Raw genomic sequence first — 21,698 nt, forward strand, 5'->3', positions numbered from 1 at the left:
TTTCTCTGTGTTTCATTTTTGCATATGACTACAGGTTTTTGCTTTGTGATTAAAGAGATTTTTACATATAGCAACTTACATTTGTGACAAAGCTATTTTAAGTTGACAACATGAGTCTGAATTACATTCTAAACTTCTACAATTTTACTCTCCTCCCCACCCCACCTCAATTCTTTTATGTTTTTGATGTCACATTGTACATTTTTTATCTTGTATATCCCTTAACTAATTATTATAGTTATAGGCATATTTACTTTGGTAGTTGAACCTTCATACTTAGCTTTCTGATTAATTCATTCCCTTTATTCTTTAGTTGCCTTTGCCAGTGAAATGTGTATTTTCTTCCATTTGCTTACTTATCTTTAGCTTTTTTTTTCTTTTATCTTAAAGTAGCTTTTTAAAAAGCTTGCTTGTAATAATTAACTCTTTTGGCTTTTGCTTGTCTACAAAACATTCTGTTTTAAATTCTGAATGTTAATTTTGCCACATGAGGGATTTTTTAAAATTTAATTTTTTATTTTTTAAGTTTTTTTGAAGTGTAGTTGATTTACAATGTTGTGATGATTTCTGCTGTACAACAAAGTGATTCAGCTATACATGTACACACATCTATTCTTTTTTGGATTCTTTTACTGTGTAAACTTTTGCAGGACACTGGATGGAGTTCCTTGTGTTATACAGCAGGTACCTGTTGGTCAGTCATTCCATATACCACAATGTGCATATGTCAATCCCAAACTCACAGTCCATCCCCTACTTCCTATATGCTTTGGTATCCATAAGTTTGTTTTTACAGTTTGTGAATCTGTTCTGCAAATAAGTTCATTTGTATTCTTTTTTTATCTTTTATTTATATATATGTATTTTTTCTACTGTACAGCATGGTGACCCAGTTACACTTACATATATTCTTTTTTTAGATTTCACATATAAGTGGTATCATATGATGTTTATCCTTTATTGTCTGACTCACTTCACTTTGTATGAAAATCTCTAGGTCCATCCATGTTGCTGCAAAAGCCATTATTTCATTGTATATTCTTACCTCCTTTGTCATGGATTACTTGGCCTTTAGTGTGTAGGTTTATACCTCGGCTTTCTATCCTCTTCTATTGATCTGTATGTCCATTTTTGTACCAGAACCATGCAGTTTTGATGACAGTAGCTTTTTAATGTGAAGTCAGGGAGCCTGATCCCCCAGCTCTATTTTTCTTTCTCATGGTTGCTTTGGCTATTCAATGTCCTTTGTGTTTCCATACAATTTTAAAATTTTTCTTACAGTTCTGTGAAAAATGCCATTGGTAATTTCACAGTGATTGCACTGAATCTGTGATTGCCCTGTGTAGTATAGTGATTTTAACAATATTGATTCTTCCAATAAAAGAGCATGGTATATCTTTCTATCTGTTTGTGTCATCATTGATTTCTTACATCAGTGTCTTAAGGTTTTCAGAATACAGGTCTTTTTTCTCTTTAAGTAGGTTTATTCTTAGGTATTTTATTCTTTTTGATGTGATGGTAAATGGGATTGATCCCTAATTTCTTTCTGATCTTTCATTGTTACCCTACAGAAATGCAGTGGATTTCTGTGTATTAATTTTTATCCTGCAACTTCACTGAGTTAATTGATAAGCTCCAAGTTTCCTGGTTGCATCTTTAGGATTTTCTGTGTATGGTATCATGTCATCTGCAAACAGAGATAGTTTTATTTCTTCCTTTACCATCTGAATTACATTTATTTCTTTTTCTTCTCTGATTTTCATGGCTAGGACTTCCAAAACAATTTTGAATAAAAGTGGCTAGACTGGATGTCCTTGTCTTATTTCAGATCTTAGCAGGAATTCTTTTAGCTTTTCACCATTGAGAATGATGTTAGCTTTGGGTTTCTTATATATGGCCTTTATTAAGTTGAGGTAGTATCCTGTATGCCCAGTTTCTGGAGGGTTTTTTCAGAAATGGGAGTTGGGTTTTGTAAAAGTTTTTTCTGCATTTCTTTATTTGATCATATAGTTTTTTATTCTTCAGTTTGTTAATGTGATGTATTGCTCTGATTGATTTGCAGATATTGAAAAATCTTTGCATCCCTAGGGTAAATCCCACCTGATCATGGGATTTTCTTTTCTTCATTTTGTATGATCCTTTTAATGTATTGCTGGATTTGGATTGCTAGTATTTTGTTGAGAATATTTGCACCTATGTTCATCAGTGATATTGCCCTGTAATATTCTCTCTTTTTTGTGGTATCTTAGTCTTGTTTTGTTACTAGGGTGATGATGGCCTTATAGAATAAGTTTTGGAGAGTCCCTTCCTCTGCAATTTTTTGTAAGACTTCCAGAAGAATAGGTGTTCACTATTGTCTAAATGTCTGGTAGAATTTGCCTGTGATGTCATCTGGTGCTGGACTTTTGTTTATTGGAAGTTTTTAAATCACAGTTTGAATTTTGGTACTTGTGATTGGTCCATTCAACTTTTTCTTCCTGGTTCAGTCTTGGAAGGTTGTACCTTTCTAAGATTTTGTCCATTTCTTCTAGAAATGTCCACTTTATTGGCATATAGTTCCTTGTAGTAGTCTTATGATCATTTGTATTTCTGTGTGTCATTTGTAATTTCTACTTTATTACATTTAATTTTATTGAGTTGAGCCCTCTCTCTTTGTTTTCTTGATGAGTCTGGATAAGGGTTTACCAATTTTGTTGATCTTTTCAAAGAACCAGCTTTTTGTTTCATTGATCTTTTCTATTGTTGTCTTCATTTCTATTTCATTTATTTCTGCTCTGATCTTTATGATTTTTTTCTTTCTTCTCACTTTGGGTTTTGTTTGTTCTTCTTTCTCTTTTTGCTTTAGGTGTAATGTTACGTCATTTATTTGAGATTTTTATTGATCCCTGAGGTAGGCTTGTATTGCTATGAGAAACCTTCATAGTACTGTTTTTGCTGTGTCCCATAGGTTTTGTATCATTGTGTCTTCAGTGTCATTTGTCTCTAGGTATTTTTTTAAATTTCCATTTAGATTTATTTAGTGATCCATTGTTTTTTTAGCAGCATGTTATTTAGTTCCTACATGTTTGCGTTTTTTACATTTTTTTCTGGTCATTGATTTCTAGTCTGTAGCATTGTAGCATTATATCAAAAAAGATTCTTTTTTTTTTTTTTTTGTCTTTTTGCTATTTCTTTGGGCCGCTCCCACGGCATATGGAGGTTCCCAGGCTAGGGGTCGAATCGGAGCTGTAGCCACTGGCCTACGCCAGAGCCACAGCAACACGGGATCCGAGCTGCGTCTGCAACCTACACCACAGCTCACGGCAATGCCGGATCGTTAACCCACTGAGCAGGTTCCTAGTTGGCCTCGTTAACCACTGCGCCACGACGGGAACTCCCTTTTTTTTTTTTTTTTTTTTTTTAAAGATTCTTGATATGATTTAAATTTTCTTAAATTAAAGAAGATTGATTTGTGGGTGAGAATGTGATATATCCTAGAGAATGTTCCATGTGCACTTGAGAAGAATGTATACTCTGCTGCTTTCTGATGGAATGGTCCAGAAATACCTATTAAGTCTGTCTGGTGTAATGCATCATTTAAGGCCTGTGTTTCCTTGTTAATTTTCTGTGTGGATGATCTGTGCATTGCTGTGAGTGACGTGTTGAAGCCCCCCACCTAAACTCTGTTATTGTTTATTTCTCCTTTTATGGCTCTTAGAAGTTACTCTGCGAGGTGCTCCTATGTTAGGTACATACATATTTACAATTTCTATATCTTCTTGGATTGATCCTTTGGTCATTATGTAATGTCCTTCTTTGTCTCTCGTAACATTGTTTTTAAAGTCTATTTTGTATTATATGAGTATTGCTACTCAAGCTTTCTTTTGATTTCCATTTGCATGGAATATCTTCTACCGTCTCACTTTTAGTTTGTATGTATTCCTAAAGCTGAAGTGGGTCTCTTGTAGACAGCATATATATATGGGTCTTTTTTTGGTGTTAATTCAGCCATTCTGTGTCTTTTGGTTTCAGCTTTTAGTCCATTTACATTTAAGGTAATTATTGATATGTAAATTCTTATTGTCATTTTGTTAATTGTTTTGATTTGCTTTTGTTGGTCTTATTTTCATTATTAATTTTCTTCTCTTGTGGTTTGATGACTATCTTTAGTGTCATGTTTCATTTGCTTTTTTTAATTTTTGTATGTATTATACATTTTTGGTTTGTGATTACCATGAGGTTTTTATATAGGAGTCTACATATATACAAGATTATTTTAAGTTGCTCTTCTCTTAATTGCAGATGCATCTCCAGTATCCTGCATTTGTACCCTCCTTTTCTAATGATTTCTGGTTTTGATATCATATTTGTGTGTGGATGATTTCCTACCTTTTCTATATGTTTGCCTTTATCAGTGACCCTTCTTATTTGTAGTTTTTCTTGCTTCTAGTTGCATTTTCTTTTCCACCTAGAGACGCTCCTTTAGTATTTGTTGTAAAGCTGGTTTCTTTTGCTGAATTCTCTTAGCTTTTGCTTGTCTATAAAACTTTGATTTCTCCTTCAAATCTGAGTGACAGCCTTGCTGGTAGAGTATTCTAAGTTATAGGTTTTTTCATTTCATACCTTTCAGTACATCATGCCAGTCCCTCTGGCCTGCAAAATTTCTGCTGAAAAAAAATCAGCTGATAACGTGATAGGGTTCCCTTGTATGTTATTTGTTGCTCTTCCCTACCTACTTTCAGTATTTTCTCTGTCTTTAATCTTGGTCGATTTGATCAATATGTGTCTCAGGGTGTTCCTCCTTGGGTTTATTCTGTATGGTATTCATTATGTTTCCTGAACTTGAGTGAATGATTCCTTTCCCAAGTTAGGGAAGTTTTGGACCATCATCTCTTCAAATATTTTCTGCAGCCCTTTTCCTCTTCTCCTTTTGGCACCCTTATAATGCGGCCATTAATGTGTTTAAAGTTGTCCCAGATTTCTATCAGATGGTCCTTAGATCTTTTCATTACTTAAAAATTCTGTTTGGCATTGGTGAATATCACCAGTCTGTCTTCCACCTCACTTATTTGTTCTTTTGCTTCCTGTGATCTACTATTATTTCCTTGTAGTGATTTTTTTATTTTTGTTATTTTTTTATCTCTGCTTGTTTAATCTTTAAATTTTCTATTTCTTTGTTTAAGGTTTCTTATACTTTATCAGTCTTTGCCTCAGCTTTTTTTCTGAGATCTTAGATCATCTTTACTATCATTATTCTAAAGTCTTTTTTTCATGTAGGTTGCTTATCTCCAGTTCACTTAGCAGTTTTTCTTTGGTTTTGTCCTGTTCCTTGATCTGACTCATATTTATCTGCTTTTCATTTTGTATAACTTTTTTGTGGTCTCCTTTTTAGCAGGCTAACAGGTTCTATCCTCTCTTGCTTTTAGTGTCTTCCCCCTTGTGGATGAAGTTGATATAGGGGCATGTGGCAGTCTTCCTGATGAGAGGGACTTGGGCCTGCCCACTGGTATGTGGAGCTGAGTCCTTATCTCTCTGGTAGGTGGGGCTTTGTCTGTGGGTATGATTAAAGGTGGCTCTGTGCCTGGGTGGACTTTAGGTAGCCCATTTGCTGCTGAGTGGGGCTGTGTTCTTACCTTGTTTTTTTGTTTGTTTGTTTTTGTTTATTATTTTTTTGGCCTTCTTAGGCCTAATGGATGGGACCAGATTTTTTCAAAATGGCAGCCTCCAGGGGAGCTCATGCCAATGGTCATTCCCTGGGAACCTCTGCCTCCAATGTCCTGCTTCCACAGTGAGCCACAGGCACACCCTGTTTTCCTAGGAGATGCTCTAAGACCTGCATGTAAGTCTGATGCTGATTCTTATGGAGTCCCTGCTTTCTCCTGAGACCCAGTGCACATGAAACCTGTGTGTATCCTCTAAAAGTGGAGTCTCTATATACCCCAGTCCCATGAAGCTTCTATGCTCAAACTCCTCTGGCCTTCAATACCAAATACTCTGGGGGTGCCACCTCCTAATGCAAGACCCCCAGGTTGGGGAATCTGACATGGTGTTTGGAACTCTCACTCCTGTGGGAGAGCCTCTGTGGAATAAGTTATTTTACAGTCTGTGGATCATTCACCCAGTGAGTATGGAATTGCTTATTTCACGAAAGTGCTCCTCCTACCTTATCAATGTGGCTGCTTCTCTGTCTTTGGGTGTAGGATATCTTTTTTTTTGATAGTTCCCTGTCTATTTTGTTGATGTTTGTTTAGCAGCTAGTTGTAATTTTGATATTTTCATTAGCGGAGTGGAGCTTGAGTCCTACTTCTCCATCTTGTATCTTCAGATGAGGTATTCTTCATTGGAAAGTTTTTTTTTTTTCTTTCAGCACTTTAAATATATTATTCTGTTCCCTTCTGATGTATAAAGTATCTGCTGAAAAAATCTGTTCATAGTCTTAGGAATTTCTATGTACATACTAAGTTGCTTTTCTCTTGCTGCTTTTAAGATTCTCTATGTGTCCTTAACTTTTGACATTTTAATTATACTGTGTCTTGATGTGGGTCTCTTTGGGACTTATTTGGATCTTTGGGGGCTTCCTGGATGTAGATATTTTTCCTTCCCAGGTTAGGGAATTTTTCAGCCATTATTTCTTGAAATAAGTTTTCCACGCCCCCCCCCCCACTTTTTCTCTCCTTTAGGAACCAATATAATGCAAATGTTAGTATCCTTAATGTTGTCCCATAAGACCCTTAAATTGTCTTCACTTTTTTCAAGATTTTTTTTTTATTTTTGCTACCCTTATTGAGTTCTACTCTATCTTTGAGTTCACTTTTCCTTTCATCATCATCATCTGTTCTTGAACTTCTGTAGTATATTTTTCATTTCATTGATTGTATTCCTGAGGTCTGTGACTTTTATTTCATACTTTCTTATACTTTCTATTTCTTTGTTGAAATTGCTTGTGCTTATCCCTTCTTCTCCCAATTTCAGTGAACATGTTTTTGACCATGTGAACATGTTTACGACCATTTGCATTCTTTATCAGTAAATCAGTTATCTCCATTCATTAAGGTGTTTTTTTCTGAAGTTTTCTCTTATTCTTTCATTTGGAACATATTCCTCTCTTTTTTCATTTTGCTTGATTCTCTGTGTTGGTTCCTGTTTATTACATGAAACCTCTCCCAGTCTTGAAGTAGTGATGCAGCATAGGAGATTAACTCTCATTCAACCCTGGCCTACCTGTTCATTGCCTCTCAAGGCTTTGTGCTTGTTCAAAAAGACTATTTTATTTTGAATAGCTCCCAGTAGTTGAGGATGCGCCAAGACCTGTCAATGTCCCAAAGGGGAGGTAGTTAGTCAGTACCTAGATTTAGGCTAATCGGAAGCCAGACTGTTATGTAGCACCCTTTACAGTATGCAAGTGTATATTTTTCGATAGGACTACAAGTGTAAGCTGCACTGGTCACCAGAATCAGATAATCTGATGATGTCCCGTGGGCAGCACAAAATTCAGGGTGCAAGATGAGTGTATAAACTCCTGTCCAGGATACACCAGTAAGCATCAATAAGGTGAAGGGAAGCCTAAAGATGGTGTCCTGAGCCTATGTTCCCTGAGTGCACTTCCATGTACCTCTTCTTGTATGCCAATACTGAAATCTGCCCCTCAGACTTCAGTTCCAGGACAAGCATATAACCTATTTAACAGAAAGCCTAGGGTGTGTTTCACTGCTACCTATGCAGTGACATGAAGGTGGTAGCCTGCCAACATTGTTTTTCATTACAGCTCTGTGGGACCCAGGGAACCCAGCTCCCCTGGCCACCAGAGCCTGGCAAACATGTGGCATCAATTTAGTGGTATCCATGAAGACTGGAGCCAGAAATATAAACTGCCTCTCCTCTGAAAAATAATGGAACTCTGCAGCACAGATGAGGGAGAGCATGAAGCTAGCACCCACCCTTCTAGATCCCTGGAAAGGATTACAGTCAGCCCTTAGAGATGTATTTAATTAGAGGCCTACTCTTTAGGTGGCAGCTTGATGATATATTAATGGCCTCTTTCATGGAACTTTTGAGCTCTTTGATCTGGTGCCTCTGTTTGTGCCCTGGGATGGTAGCTGTATGAACACTTTTTTTACATTGGATATAGTCTTGGCAGGCCGGTGACTGTAAGCTCAGCTGGCCACTACATCCAGGCAAAAAATGGAGGTGCCAGAGAAGGGTAGTAATCTTTCTGGGAGATGCCACTGAGCTGTGGTGAGAGAGAGGGACAAACACAAAGATTGCATCTACTAGCCTCCATTCCTTGAGAGGCATCACAGATATGTGCTAAACCAGAAGCTTTCCTCTCTCAGGCCAAAGCTCCTGAATGAGCAAATAGGCCTCTTTTTCAGAAAGACAGGGTATGTGTTACAGTTTTCTGTCTGCAGTGTCCTGGGCCTTATAGAATGTGGAGAACTATCCCTTCAGTTGTTAAAGCCTTGTGGGACCCAGGGACACAGCCCAACTGTCATCCAAAGCCAGGTGATCATTGGGTGTCCCCTGGGCTGCAGCCACAGAGCTGTGGTCCCAGATGCTTATAAAAATTCATCTAGGAGATACTAGCACACTGCAGTGTGAAAGACAGTGTGCAGATGACACCTGCCTGCTGAGAGTGAGACAGAGGGGACTGTAAATGTGGCACCCACTGGAAAGAAAAAAATGGTGCTCATCTGCCCCTGTCCCTAAAAGTATCCCAGCAGGCCCTTAGATTTGTGTTAGGTTAGATAAGCCTTTTAGCAAATGAGCCTCTTTCACATAAAGTCTGTTTGAGATTGTGTGCTTTTTGCCTGGCCTGAAGTTAGTGAGTCCCAGCACATGAATCCTTTAATAGCAATTTCTCAGATCACTATAGTCTTGTAGGTCTTGTGGATGCAAGCCCTGTTGGTTTTCAAAGCTAGATGCCTTGAGATCTCATCTTACAGGTGTATGTCTTAAATATTAGGGTGCCTGATGTTTCTTCAAATCCTTTGCTTCTCAAGGAGATGCTCCAGGTTTTGAGTTCCTTTCCAAATATGGGTCATCCCGCCAATGGCAAGGTTTACGACAACATAGTGTCTCAGTCTCTTGTACTCAGTTCAGTGTGGCTTTTCTCTTTTACCTAGTGTATAGTCATTACTCAGCTAGTTTTTAGGTTTTTTCCAGAGGAAATTGTTTCATATGTACCTGTAGATTCAGTGTGACTGTGAGAGGAGGTTAGTTCAGGATATTCCTACATTGCCATCTTAAACCAGAACCTCACTGTGCACCTTTAATTAATTTGGGGTCAGTTTTTTCATGTATCTACACTCATTTTAATATCCAAATGGGACTCTCAATATAGACCTCATTAGGGGTTTAGAATGGATTAAACTGGTTACTTATTGTGAGTTGGGCACAGAGACTGACTTGCAGTAATGGCTTAATAAATGAAAAAAATACTCCCAATTCATTTTTAGTTTTTACTTATTTAACTATTTTAATGGATTATAGTTGACTTACAATGTTGTGTTTGTTTCAGGTATACAGTAAAGTGAATCAGTTTTACATATGCATATATCCATTCCTTTTCAGATTCTTTTCCTCTGTAGGTTATTACGGAGTATTGAGTAGATTTTTCTGTGCCATACAGTAGATCCTTGTTACTTATCAATTTTATATATAGTAGTGTGCATATGTTAATCCCAACCTTCTACTTCCTACTTTGTTAACTATACATTTGGTTTCACAAACTTTGAGTCTGTTTGTTTCGTAAGTTCCTTTGTAACATTTTTATTAGATTCCACATATCTGTGATCTCATATGATATTTGTCTTTTTCTGTCTGATTTACTTCACTTAGTAAAATAATCTGTAGTTAAATCCATGTTCTTGCAAATGGCACTATTTTGTTCTAGGGCTGAGTAATATTCATTTTATATATATATATATACCACATCTTTTTTTTTCTTTTTAATGTTATTATTATTTTTAGTAGTTATTTCCCCAGTACAGTTTTTTTTCTACTGTACAGCATGGTGACCCAGTTACACATACCTGTACACATTTTATTCTTGCACATTATCATGCTCCATCATAAGTGACTAGACAGAGTTCCCAGTGCTACACAGCAGGATCTCATTGCCAATCCATTCCAAAGGCAATAGTTTGTATCTATTAACCCCAAGCTCCCCAACCATCCCACTCTCTCTGCCTCCCCCTTGGCAGCCTCAAGTCTATTTGGCAAGGTCATGATTTTCTTTTCTGTGGAAAGGTTCAATTATACCTTATGTTAGATTCCAGATATAAGTTATATCATATGGTATTTGTCTCTCTTGTCTCTCTTTCTGACTTACTTCACTCAGTATAAGAGTCTCTAGTCCATCCATATTGCTGCAAATGGCATTATTTCATTCTTTTTTATGGCTGAGTAGTATTCCATTGTGTACATATACCACATCTTCCTAATCCAATAGTCTGTCAATGGACAATTGGGTTGTTTCCATGTCCTGGCTATTGTGAATAGTGCTGCAATGAACATGCGGGTGCATGTGTCTTTTTTAAGGAAAGTTTTATCCAGATGTATGCCCAAGAGTGGGATTGCTGGGTCATATGGTAGTTCTATGTATAGATTTCTAAGGTATCTCCATACTGATCGCCCTAGTGCCTGTACCAGCTTACATTCCCACCAACAGTGCAGGAGGGTTCCCTTTTTTCCACAGCCCCTCCAGCATTTGTTATTTGTGGACTTATTAGTGATGGCCATTCTGACTGGTATGAGGTGGTATCTCATGGTAGTTTTGATTTGCATTTCTCTAATAATCAGTGATGTTGAGCATTTTTTCATGTGCGTTTTGGCCATCTGTACATCTTCCTTGGAGAAATGTCTATTCGGGTGTTTTGCCCATTTTTCCATTGGGTGGTTGGCATTTTTGCTGTCAAGTTGTATAAATTGCTTGTATATTCTAGAGATTAAGCCCTTGTCAGTTGAATCATTTGAAACTGTTTTCTCCCATTTTGTAAGTTGTCTTTTTGTTTTCTTTTTAGTTTCCTTTGCTGTGGAAAAGCTTGTCAGTTTGATTAGGTCCCAATGGTTTATTTTTGTTCTTGTTTCTTTTGCTTTGGGAGACTGACCTGAGAAAATATTCATAAGGTTGAATATTCATGTCAGAGAATGTTTTGCCTATGTTCTTTTCCTGGAGTTTGATGGTGTCCTATATTTAAGTCTTTCAGCCATTTTGAGTTTATTTTTGTGCATGGTGTGAGGGTGTGTTCTAGTTTCATTGATTTGCATTCAGCTGTCCAGGTTTCCCAGCAATTCTTGCTGAAAATAATGTCTTTTTCCCAATTTATGTTCTTGCCTCCTATGTCAAAGATTAATTGACCACAGGTGTCTGAATTCTTTTCTGTGTTCTCTATTCTGTTCTATTGGTCTGTATGTCTGTTTTGGTACTAGTACCACACTGTCTTGATGACTGTGACTTTGTAATATTACCTGAAGTCTTTGGGAGAGTTATGCCTCCTGCTTGGTTTTTGTTCTTCAGAATTGCTTTGGCAATTCTGGGTCTCTTGTGGTTCCATATAAATTTTTGGATTGTTTGTTTTAGTTCTGAGAAAAATGTCATGTATAATTTTTAGGGATTGCATTGAATCTGTAGATTGCTTTGGGTCGTATGGCCGTTTTTCCAATATTAATTTTTCCAACCCAGAAGCATGGAATGTCTTTCCATTTCTTTACATCTTCTTTAATTTGTCTGATTAATGTTTTATAGTTCTCAGCTTATAAATCCTTTACCTCCTTGTGCAAGTGTATTCCCAGGTATTTGATGTTTTGGAGGTGCAGTTTTAAAGGGTATTTTATTTTTGTATTCCTTTTCCTATATTTCATTGTTAGTATACAGAAATGCGACTGATTTCTGAATGTTAATCTTATATCCTGCTACTTTGCTGAATTTGTTGATCAGCTCACATAGTTTTTGGGTTGAGTCCTTAGGGTTTTCCATATATAGTATCATGTCATCTGCATACAGTGACAGTTTTTCATCTTCTCTTCCAATTTGGATGCCTTTTATTTCTTTTGTTTGATTGCTGTGGCTAGGACTTCCAGTACTATGCTGAATAACGGTGGTGAGAGTGGGCATCCTTGTCTTGTTCCAGATTTTAGTGAGAAGGCTTCCAACTTTTCTCCATTGAGTATTATATTTGCTATGGGTTTGTCATAAATGGCTTTGATTATGTTAAGGTGTGTTCCCTCTATACCTACTTTGGTAAGAGTTTTAATCATGAAGAGATGATGCACTTTTTCAAAAGCTTTTTCTGCATCTATTGAGATGATCATGTGGTTTTTTACTTTTCTTTTGTTAATGTGGTGTATGACGTTGAACGATTTGTGTATTTTGAACCATCTTTGTGCACCTGGGATGAATTCCACCTGGTCATGGTGTTTGATCCTTTCGATATGTTTTTGGATTCGGATGCCTAAAATTTTGTTGAGAATTTTTGCATCTGTATTCATAAAAGATATTGGCCTGTAGTTTTCTATTTTGGTGATATCTTTGTCTGGTTTTGGAATTAGGGTGATGGTGGCATCATAGAATGTCTTTGGGAGTGTTCCTTCTTCTTCAACCTTTTGAAAAAGTTTAAGAAGGATGGGTATAAGTTCCTCTTTGTATGTTTGGTAGAATTCACTTGTGAAGCCATCTGGTCCTGGAGTTTTATTTGTAGGGAGTGTTTTTATGACACATTCAATTTCATTTCTAGTGATTGGTCTGTTCAGTTTATCTTTTGCTTCTTGATTTAATTTTGGCAGGTGCAAGTCTCTAGAAAGTTGTCCATTTCTTCTAGGTGGTCAAATTTGTTGGCATACAGTTGTTCATAGTATTCTCTCATGTCTGTAGTATCCGTTGTGACGTCTCCTTTTTCATTTCTGATTTTGTTTATTTGGGTTTCTTCTTGCCTCTTCTTGGTGAGACTAGCCAGACATTTGTCAATTTTGTTTACCCTTTCAAAGAACCAGTTCTTGGTTTTAATGATTTCTTCTATTGTTTTTTGAATATCTATTTTATTGATTTCCTCTTTGATCTTTATCATTTCCTTCCTTCTGCTGACTTTAGGTTTTGTTTGTTCTTTTTCTAATTCATTTAGGTGTTGGGTTAAGTTGTCAATTTGAGATTTTTCTTCTTTTTTGAGGAAGGCGTATATTGCTATGAATTTCCTTCTGAGCAATGCTTTTGCAGCATCCCATAGATTTTGATGCCTTCATTGTCATTTGTCTTGAGGTATTTTTTAATTTCCTTCTTGATTTCCTCACTGACCCAATGGTTTTTTAGTAGCATGTAGTTTAGTCTCCATGTAATAATTTTTTTCACATTTCTTTTCCTGTGGTTGATTTCTAGTTTCATGCCATTGTATACCACATCTTCTTTATTAATTCTTACGTTGATGGACATTTATGTTGCTTCCCTGTCTTGGATGTTGTAAATAGTACTGCTGTGAACATTGGGGTGCATGTATCTTTTGGAATTATGGTTTTCTATGGGTTTATTTCTGGGCTTTCTATCCTGTTCTACTGAACTATATTTTTGGTTTTGTGCCAATACCATAATGTTTTGATGAGTATAGCTTTGTTCTATAGTCTGAAGTCACTATCTCCCAATTCTTATTCCTAGTCCAAGTCTACTTCCACTTTTCTACGTGATTCCCCCATGTAGGATATTTCAGTTCCTAAATTCTAACTTCTGATGGATAGATTCAGTGTCGTTTTATCATGCTTATGTTTTGCACTATTGTGTGATTCCTTACTCCTGAGTATTGGTGGGATGAGTGACTTGTTTTTAATCACTAGAATTTGGTAAAGGAGATAGAATGTACATGATTGAATGCATGTAATTACGTTACATACAGTTTTAACATCAATCTTACAATAAACTCTGTATCTTTTTCTGATTTTGAGGAACCTAGAGGCCATTTTGGGTAACATATATGACAAGAAACTGAGACTCTGAATTGATATCCTGTGAGGTGATTAATGTTGTCAATAGCCCTGTGGGCTTAGATGTGGGAATTTACCCAGTTGAACCTTAAATGAGACCACAGCCCTGGCCTGCACCTTCATTGCAGACTTGTCCTAAGGAGAGGACCCAGCTTAACCATCTCTAGACACTTGACTCAGAGAGTCTGATATGATAAATGTATGTTGTTTTAAGCTTCCAAGTTATGATAATACTGTTAGGCTGCAGTAATTACTAATATACATCCTTATTCCTGTAAATAATTATTATGATATTTTGAGGGGAAATGGTTTTACAAAGTTTTGTATTCTTTAAATTCTGGAGAAACTGGAGTTCACTGCTTTCCTTATGATGCTGTTGAAAACATTTCTCCCTGGCAAAGCAGCGGAGTTTCCACTATGGCTCTGGTGTTGCTGTGGTATAGCCTGCAATTGCAGTTCTGATTTGACCCTATCCCAGGAACTTCTATATGTCGTAGGTGTGGCCATTAAAAAAGGGGGGGGAGGCAGAGCAGATAGTTTTTATTGTTGTGTGGAATAATAGGTGATACTGAATATACCAGTCTCATAATTCCCTATTAAAATTTACGAGGTTTCATGGAGTTTCTGTTGTGGCTCAGCAAAAATGAACACAATTATTATCCATGAGGATGTGGGTTCAATCCCTGGCCTTACTCAGCAGGTTAAGGATTTGGCATTGCAGTGAGCTCTGGTATAGGTCACAGACAAGGCCCAGATCCCATGTTGCTGTGGCTGTGGTGTAGGCTGGTAGGTATAGATCTGATTTGACCCCCAGCCCAGGAACTTCCATAATCCAAAAAAGCAAAAAAAAGTAAGAGCTTTCAGGCATCATGTTAGGAAAGAGAATCTGTCTGCAGTAGACTTTTTTTTTTTTATTGTGATTAAAAAAAAAGATATAATAGGAAATCTACCATCCTCAGCATTTTTAAGTGTATGGCTCAATAGTGTTAAGTATATTTACATTGTTGTGGAATACACCTCCAGAACTTTTTCCATCTTGTAAAACTGAAACTCTATACCCATTAAACAAGTCCTCCGTTCCCCCTCCCCCAGTTGCAAATAACCAATCATTCTACTTTGTTTTCTAAGAATTTGACTACCCTAGATACCTCATATTAGTTGAATCATACAGTATTTGTCTTACTTCACCTGGCATAGAGTCATCAAAGTTAATTTATGTTGATGGGTTTTCCTTCATTTTTAAGGCTAAATACAGCTTAAAATTTTTTTTTATTATGAAATGTTTCAAATATAATAAAAATCATAAAAAATCAAATGTTTTTATAAAAATAGTAGATCCCTATTTTAAACTATCTAAAGCACTCTTTGGCTTAGGAATCTGAACTGGGATAATAGGATATTTAGAGTAAGCACATATTGGTAGACAAAACAGGATTTATTTTTACCATTTCTTGGGTCGATAGTTATATAACATTTTTTTAATAGAGATGACAAAAATGTTAAATATTTGAAGTACATGTTATCATCTATATAGTTGACCCTTGAACAACACAAGGCTTAGAAGCACCTCCCTTAGCCATGTATGAATTTACAATCAGCCTTTTATATCCATGGTTCTGTAGCAGCAGATTCAACCAGCTGCATGTTAAGTAGTTATGTAGTACATTTTGAATTAAAAAAATCTCCATTTAAGAGAATCCACACAGTTCAAAACTGTTGTATTCAAGGGTAAACTGTATTTTATTAAAAATTAGGAGTTCTCAGAGTTCCTGCTGTGGTGCGACGGGATTGATGGCATCTTGGGACTGCTGGGACACAGGTTGGATCCCCAGCTGGGCACAGTGGGTTAAGGATCTAGTGTTATCACAGCTATGGTTTAGGTCGCTGCTAGGGCTCAAATCTGATCCCTGGCCTGGGAACTCCATATGCTAAAGGGAGGCCAAAAGATAAAAATAAAAACTAGGAGTTGTCTTGTAGTGCAGTGGGTTAAGGATCCCACTTTGTCAGTACAGTGGCTTGGGTTGCTGCTGTGGTGCAGGTTCTATCCCTGCCCTAGGAACTTCCACATGTTGTAAGCATGGGCAAAAAATATATATGTACCATATACTATATATATGTAGTGTTTTAAAATAGGCCAGTAATTACATAAAAATACAGTTAAGTAAAACACAGAAGATATTTTTAATAAGCATATCCAGAATTATATGTCTTCATTCCTGTTGTTAACTTTTACAAAAATAAATGTCAGAAAGGATACTTTAAGAAACATATTGAGTATAGTGTCAAAATGATGTGATAAATCAATGACTTGTCATATAGCATTCCCCATTATAAATTTCATTGCACTGCTGATGGCTTCATAGAGCAAGTATAGAAGAGAAATCAAGTACAAGCTCTTCTCTCTTTTCTATTTCTCTCTCTTTTCAACTCATCTCATTCCCCCCTTACTATGCTTTTTTCCTTTCAGAAGGTAGCCACAGAAAAAAAATAATTTTAGAAGAACTAAATCACTTTCCAGGATTAATACCAAAATATATAGATGCAATTAAAAAATAGTATTAACAGATATTCTTCAGAAATATTAGAAAACAAAAAAACCCCAAAGGGAAATCCTATAATTTTATAAGATTATTTCATTTAGTTTTGGGGCCAATTTTTTAATTTTCTATTTTAGCGTGTATTCTAATAAAATATAGTTATGCAGATTTAGTACATAGACCATCACTAAATGAAGGAATAAAGTCAAATGTTGCCTTATGTTGGTTATTATAGTAATTGATTATAAGTAATATTATATGGAAATCTAATTCTCAATTTATTACCTTTTTTCAGATGATCTGCATAATTTTTGGAAATTATTTCAACCGTGTCTTAAATCATTTGGCTTATGATTATACTTGCCAACTAAAGTACATTCTTTAAAAATAAAATGTGTTATTTGGCAGGCAGCCAGCTACATAGCCATTTATGTTTTTATGTGAAGAAATAATGCAAGATATTTTCTAAGGTGGCCTCTGCACTCCAAGATTTACTCTGAAAAATACCTAAGTACTTTCCTTTGGAAATCATATAGCCTATACATACTTTATAAAAATAACAGAATGTGGGAACATGAATAACCAGAGAACATCAGAAACTATAATATTCAATATCATATGGTCATGATAGAAGGTTTCTCCCAGATATCCTGTAGATTGATCAAAGATCTAATTGTCTTTGCTGTCTTCTTACAATGACAGCCATTTAAATGGCTGTGTCTGTTAACTGCCCACTAGGTAAGTAACTCTCTAGTAGGTGTTTGGGGAGACTATTGTTATAAACGGAGACTTCAAATTATATTTTAAGGCCTTCCAGTTCTTTATAATCTAATGGCAAGTACTGTTAGGAAGGATATAGTAAATACAACTTCACTTGACATAGAAAGCCCTAGAACACATTGCGTTTCCTTTGTTTGTGTGTATATATATATCAATGTAATGGAAATAAGAGAAGTTATAGATACTAAGGAAATATGGATAATGAGATTGCTAGAGTAAGTTTTGAACTTGATTTTGGGAGAAAGATGGTTTCTGTTTGGGAAAAAGAGCAAGTGTATGGCTTGAGCCAAAAGGATAATAGGCAGTTGCCCAAACATGGCATTATTGGGTAAAAGTTCTGAAAGCATATGATTGAAAGTTTGAATCTGATGTTTGAAAAACCACTACAGGCATAGATCTTACTAAAGTTATACTTCAAGAGAGTGCTTTTTGTGGCTCTGAGTAAAATAAACTAGATGAGGAAGCAGCTATGGTGAAGCAAACTAATACAGAGGTGGGTATTAAAGGCAGTTAAGACCTGGATTTGGCCTATGGCTACAAAATTAATTTGAAATTTTCAGATGACCCTCAGGGGCTTTGTGGCTCCAACTTAGCATCCAAATGTTAATATTTAAAAATCCTTAGGGAAAAGATTTCCAAACATTTTGCCTGTTGTCATAGATACATAAAGACTGAAAGAAAATAATTCAAAGGGAACACGAGATGGCAGCAGTTATATCATATTAAGAAAAAGATAGAAAAGAACATTTGAAATTATTTTTAAAATAAAAATACATAGCACTTATTCTTTATGTGCTGTACTTTTCAGTTCAGAGATTACTAAGTCATTGGTTTCATGTTTCATAGCACATCTGAGGTTCACTCTGACTAGCATAAAAGTCTGACTCCATTACATGTGATTATTTCCTAAAATAAAGCTGTTGCTGTTTTCTGCAGATAACTCCTCCTCTGTGTTATCTGATGCAGAAGAGTTCTGGATGGTGCACATTTGTTTTAAATGTTCCAGCATTGTTTTTTCTTCTTCTTCTAGTCTTTCATCCTTCCTCATTTCCCACCTAAAAGAAAAATCACATTTTAGCATTTTTCTAACTTCCAAACTACAGTCAACACTCAGTTATTTGCAGCATAAATATGTGCAGTCACTGGTTTATTGAGTGTTTCTTGTTCTTCAATCTTTTACTCATTGCCGCTTGGGCAGTACAGTTCATAGGCACTGCTTCTGCAGTGAGCCAGGAGAATGGGAGTGAAAGTAGAATCAAACCAGTTGCACTCCAGGGTAAAGTTTCTAAGTGTTGATTTAGGTGAATTTTCTATATTCTAGATTTTAAAAATGTATGGCTTCCCAGGATATTCATGCATATAAATAATACATAGAATTAGCAATTAATAAACAAATAGTTTTCATAGTATTTCTCCTTCACGAATCAGCGTATCAAAAGCTTTAAGTTGTAGAGAAGTTCTCCAGGAAGACTTTAGCTTCAGGAAGAATACCAAACCTAATTGGATATACTTTAAAGGCAGGTCTGACTATTCATAGAAATAAGATCAAATGTGAAGTAATCAAGTTAAATCGCCCAAGAAAAGCAGCAAATTGTTAGCAAGATTCCATAGAATATGTGCTTAAAAAAAGACTAAAAACTTTCTAATTCTGGATGATTGGGAGACACAGAACAAAATGTTAGAATATGGAACTATGTGTGTATATAATCTTTCAAAGTAAATATCACAATAACCCAAGTATGGTTAATCCTTCCTTCCTTTTTCATATATGCCATCACTCCAGGACTGGCGCCAGCATATTTAACCCAGCATCTGACAAGGAGTCTCCTGAGTCTACTTCCTTTCTCTTTTCCTCACTCTTGTGTCTACCAGTCCCTAAGCCATCAACTATGATGAGCTCTCACAAAAGGATTTTAAAACCGATGTTGATACATCCTAAAAGACCCTCTGCTAGAAGGGCTTCAAGAAGATAGGATTTCTAACAAAAGACAAGCAGCTGTTTACTGAATGTTTTCTAGAAGTCCCCTTTTTATTACAGTCAGAATTCATGGATAATAAACAACCAGTCATACATGAGGGAAGGATATGAATTTGGGGTGAGACTTTCTGATTTTGTTTGGGTGGTGAAAAGAAAGCAAGGGCATTGGATTTTCCAAAGAAACCTGCTAATATGATCCCTGTTTGCACACAAGTTTCCTTGTTAGAGTGTTGTGTTCAGTATGCCCTGGCCAGGCCCAGGAGGTGACATGTGTGAGAGAAGGAAGGAAGAGTGGAGAGAAAGGGGGTGATCATAGACTCAACCTGGGTGTAATTTACATTGCTTCTTCATCCCCTGCCTGGGACTCTCCTCATCTCCCAGTCCCTTGGCTGGATCCAAGAACTACTATTTCTGGCCATCTTAGTTTCTTCATATATTCCCATATGGTCAGAGTAAGGTCACTGGTCATATAGCTTTTAATAGCAAGTTGAAAGATTCAGAGATTTTTTTATCATCACACCATTCAAAGTCATGTCACAAGGGGCAATGCCCCCTTTTTGAGATTTAAAATTTAGCCCACAAGGTTATCTTATACTCCTTTCCTGGAATTTTAAAGATAAAAAACATCATTACCCATTTTATATAGGTGAACTTGTGCACCATGAATTTGCATGTTGAGTTGAACTTTGAAGCAGGAAAATATTAATTACAGAAATTACTTATACAGCACTAACTATGGGCTAGGTGTTGTTTTTAACACTTGACACAATAATCTTTCAATTCTTACTACAAAATTATTATTCCCATTCTACAGAGGAGTAAACAGGCACAGAATGTTAATGTCCCTTGGCCAACTATCTCTGGATTGAAATCAGAGACTTCAGGCTCTGGGGTTAGCTTATAAATGCAATATTAACCATGTTTTTAAAACTATTTTACAGGTATCATTAATCACTGTTAAAAATAGTATGAACACTTTGTTTCCTGAAAAATGTTACCAGAATTGGGTTAAATATTTTTTTAAAAAGAAGGACTTTCTAAAATTCATATATATATACTCAAAAAGAATTCCAAATATGAAAAATTAGATTTGCCTTTTTTCCCATGTAAAGTGCTAATATTGTACTGAGTAAATGAATTATGAATATCAACAGAGCAAAGTATGTAATATGCACATAAATATTTTGATCATTGTCTCTACTTGTGAAAACTGAAAGCACAATCTCTCTCCTTCATTAAAAAATCTGTATAATTAATGTAATTTAAATGAATTGTATATGTAATAGAATCTAAGATAAGGATTTTTTTGAATCTTCATGACAATTATAGGTACTTCACAACATAATGAGCCGTTAGTAATTAATGATCTTAGGCAAAGTTATTTATCTACCACAGCCTTCTTGTATTTGCTTTGTGCTTATTAAAAGGAAATCATTTCTTGAGCAGATAAGAAATTACAAAAAAAATAGTAAAATTATAACTACATTTTCTCTAATAATTTTACTTATATTGAATAAAAACATTAGGGATTTGAAATGTATGTTTAATTTTCACAAGCATTGTTATATTTCACGTTTATAAGTTCTTAAGTTTATGATTCTGTTATAGTTTTAAGCTTTGTTAACACATTGTAAAAACAAGTTGGTTCTATCAAAAATATTGGAAGAAAAAATTATCAATTTGTTAGACACAATTAACTGGGAAATTTGTTCCCTAGTTTCCTCTATTATAATATTTAAAATCTGTAATGAAGGTGTGTCCTTACAGAAACCAGAAAATGTCCAGTGTATTCTAGTTTTCCCTAAAAAGTATTATGAATTGATTATGTTTCTGTTTTTCCCATCTTTGGTAGCCTGCTCTCTTTCACTGTTGATAAATTCCCCACCTGCCTACTATGAAAAAGAACTGCAACCTGACCCCCATATCAGCTGGTGGCAGTAGATATCTTGTGTCTTGGGCACCAATGAGCAGCAAAATCCCATGAGACCTCACTGATCTGTATCATAATCTTAACTATCTTCTGGAATGTACCTCATCTATATGGCTTCTTGGTGGGTAGATGTGGGAGCTTGGCCTATCCTTGACTAGGGGTCCCTTTTCATCCAAACACAACAAGGAACCTATAACCTGGGCTGAGATACTCTCAGAAAACCAGCGGTTACAACCTTGTTCACAGTACTACTTGGATTGACTTAAGGGTTTCTCAGCCTTGGTGGGTTTTCCTGGTTTTACACATTCAGATCTAGGCCTGCTCTTCTGCATGATATGTGCATGTCAGCTCTTACTAAAGGGCTTTACATGTATTGGACCATGGTCTAAGACCTTTCTGTTTCTGCTCACCTGTTGAACCGTAGTAGATGTGGGATCTCTAAAATAAGACCATGAGGGGTACAAAAAACAGTCACAGATCAGTGAGTAACTGTTCTAGTGGTCAGTTGGTAGAATTTTTTATTTGGGGG

The 21,698-nt window shown here is 36.0% G+C and overlaps 2 protein-coding genes across 18 annotated transcripts in view; one reads left to right on the top strand and one right to left on the bottom strand.

The window, feature by feature from the left end:
- The window catches only part of LOC110259688 (uncharacterized), a 136,604-nt gene that overhangs the window by 26,288 nt on the left and 88,618 nt on the right, over nt 1–21,698 (top strand). The window lies entirely within an intron of this gene.
- KIAA0825 overlaps nt 16,107–21,698 on the bottom strand; it is a 399,794-nt gene continuing 394,202 nt past the window's right edge. For all 11 annotated transcript variants that reach the window (XR_014838284.1, XR_014838285.1, XR_014838282.1 and 8 more), the window contains one exon: nt 16,107–18,316. Coding sequence is in view for 7 of the 11 variants with exons in the window: in XM_085014028.1 (XP_084870154.1) it covers nt 18,151–18,316 (166 nt within the window). In the remaining 4 variants the exon portion in view is untranslated. The remainder of the gene's footprint in view (nt 18,317–21,698) is intronic.

This window comes from Sus scrofa, chromosome 2 (genome assembly GCF_054392235.1).
Source record: "Sus scrofa isolate SSC_HxYL_T2T_F1_AM1 chromosome 2, Sscrofa_HxYL_maternal_Yorkshire_Landrace_v2.0, whole genome shotgun sequence".
Classification (NCBI taxonomy): domain Eukaryota; kingdom Metazoa; phylum Chordata; class Mammalia; order Artiodactyla; family Suidae; genus Sus; species Sus scrofa.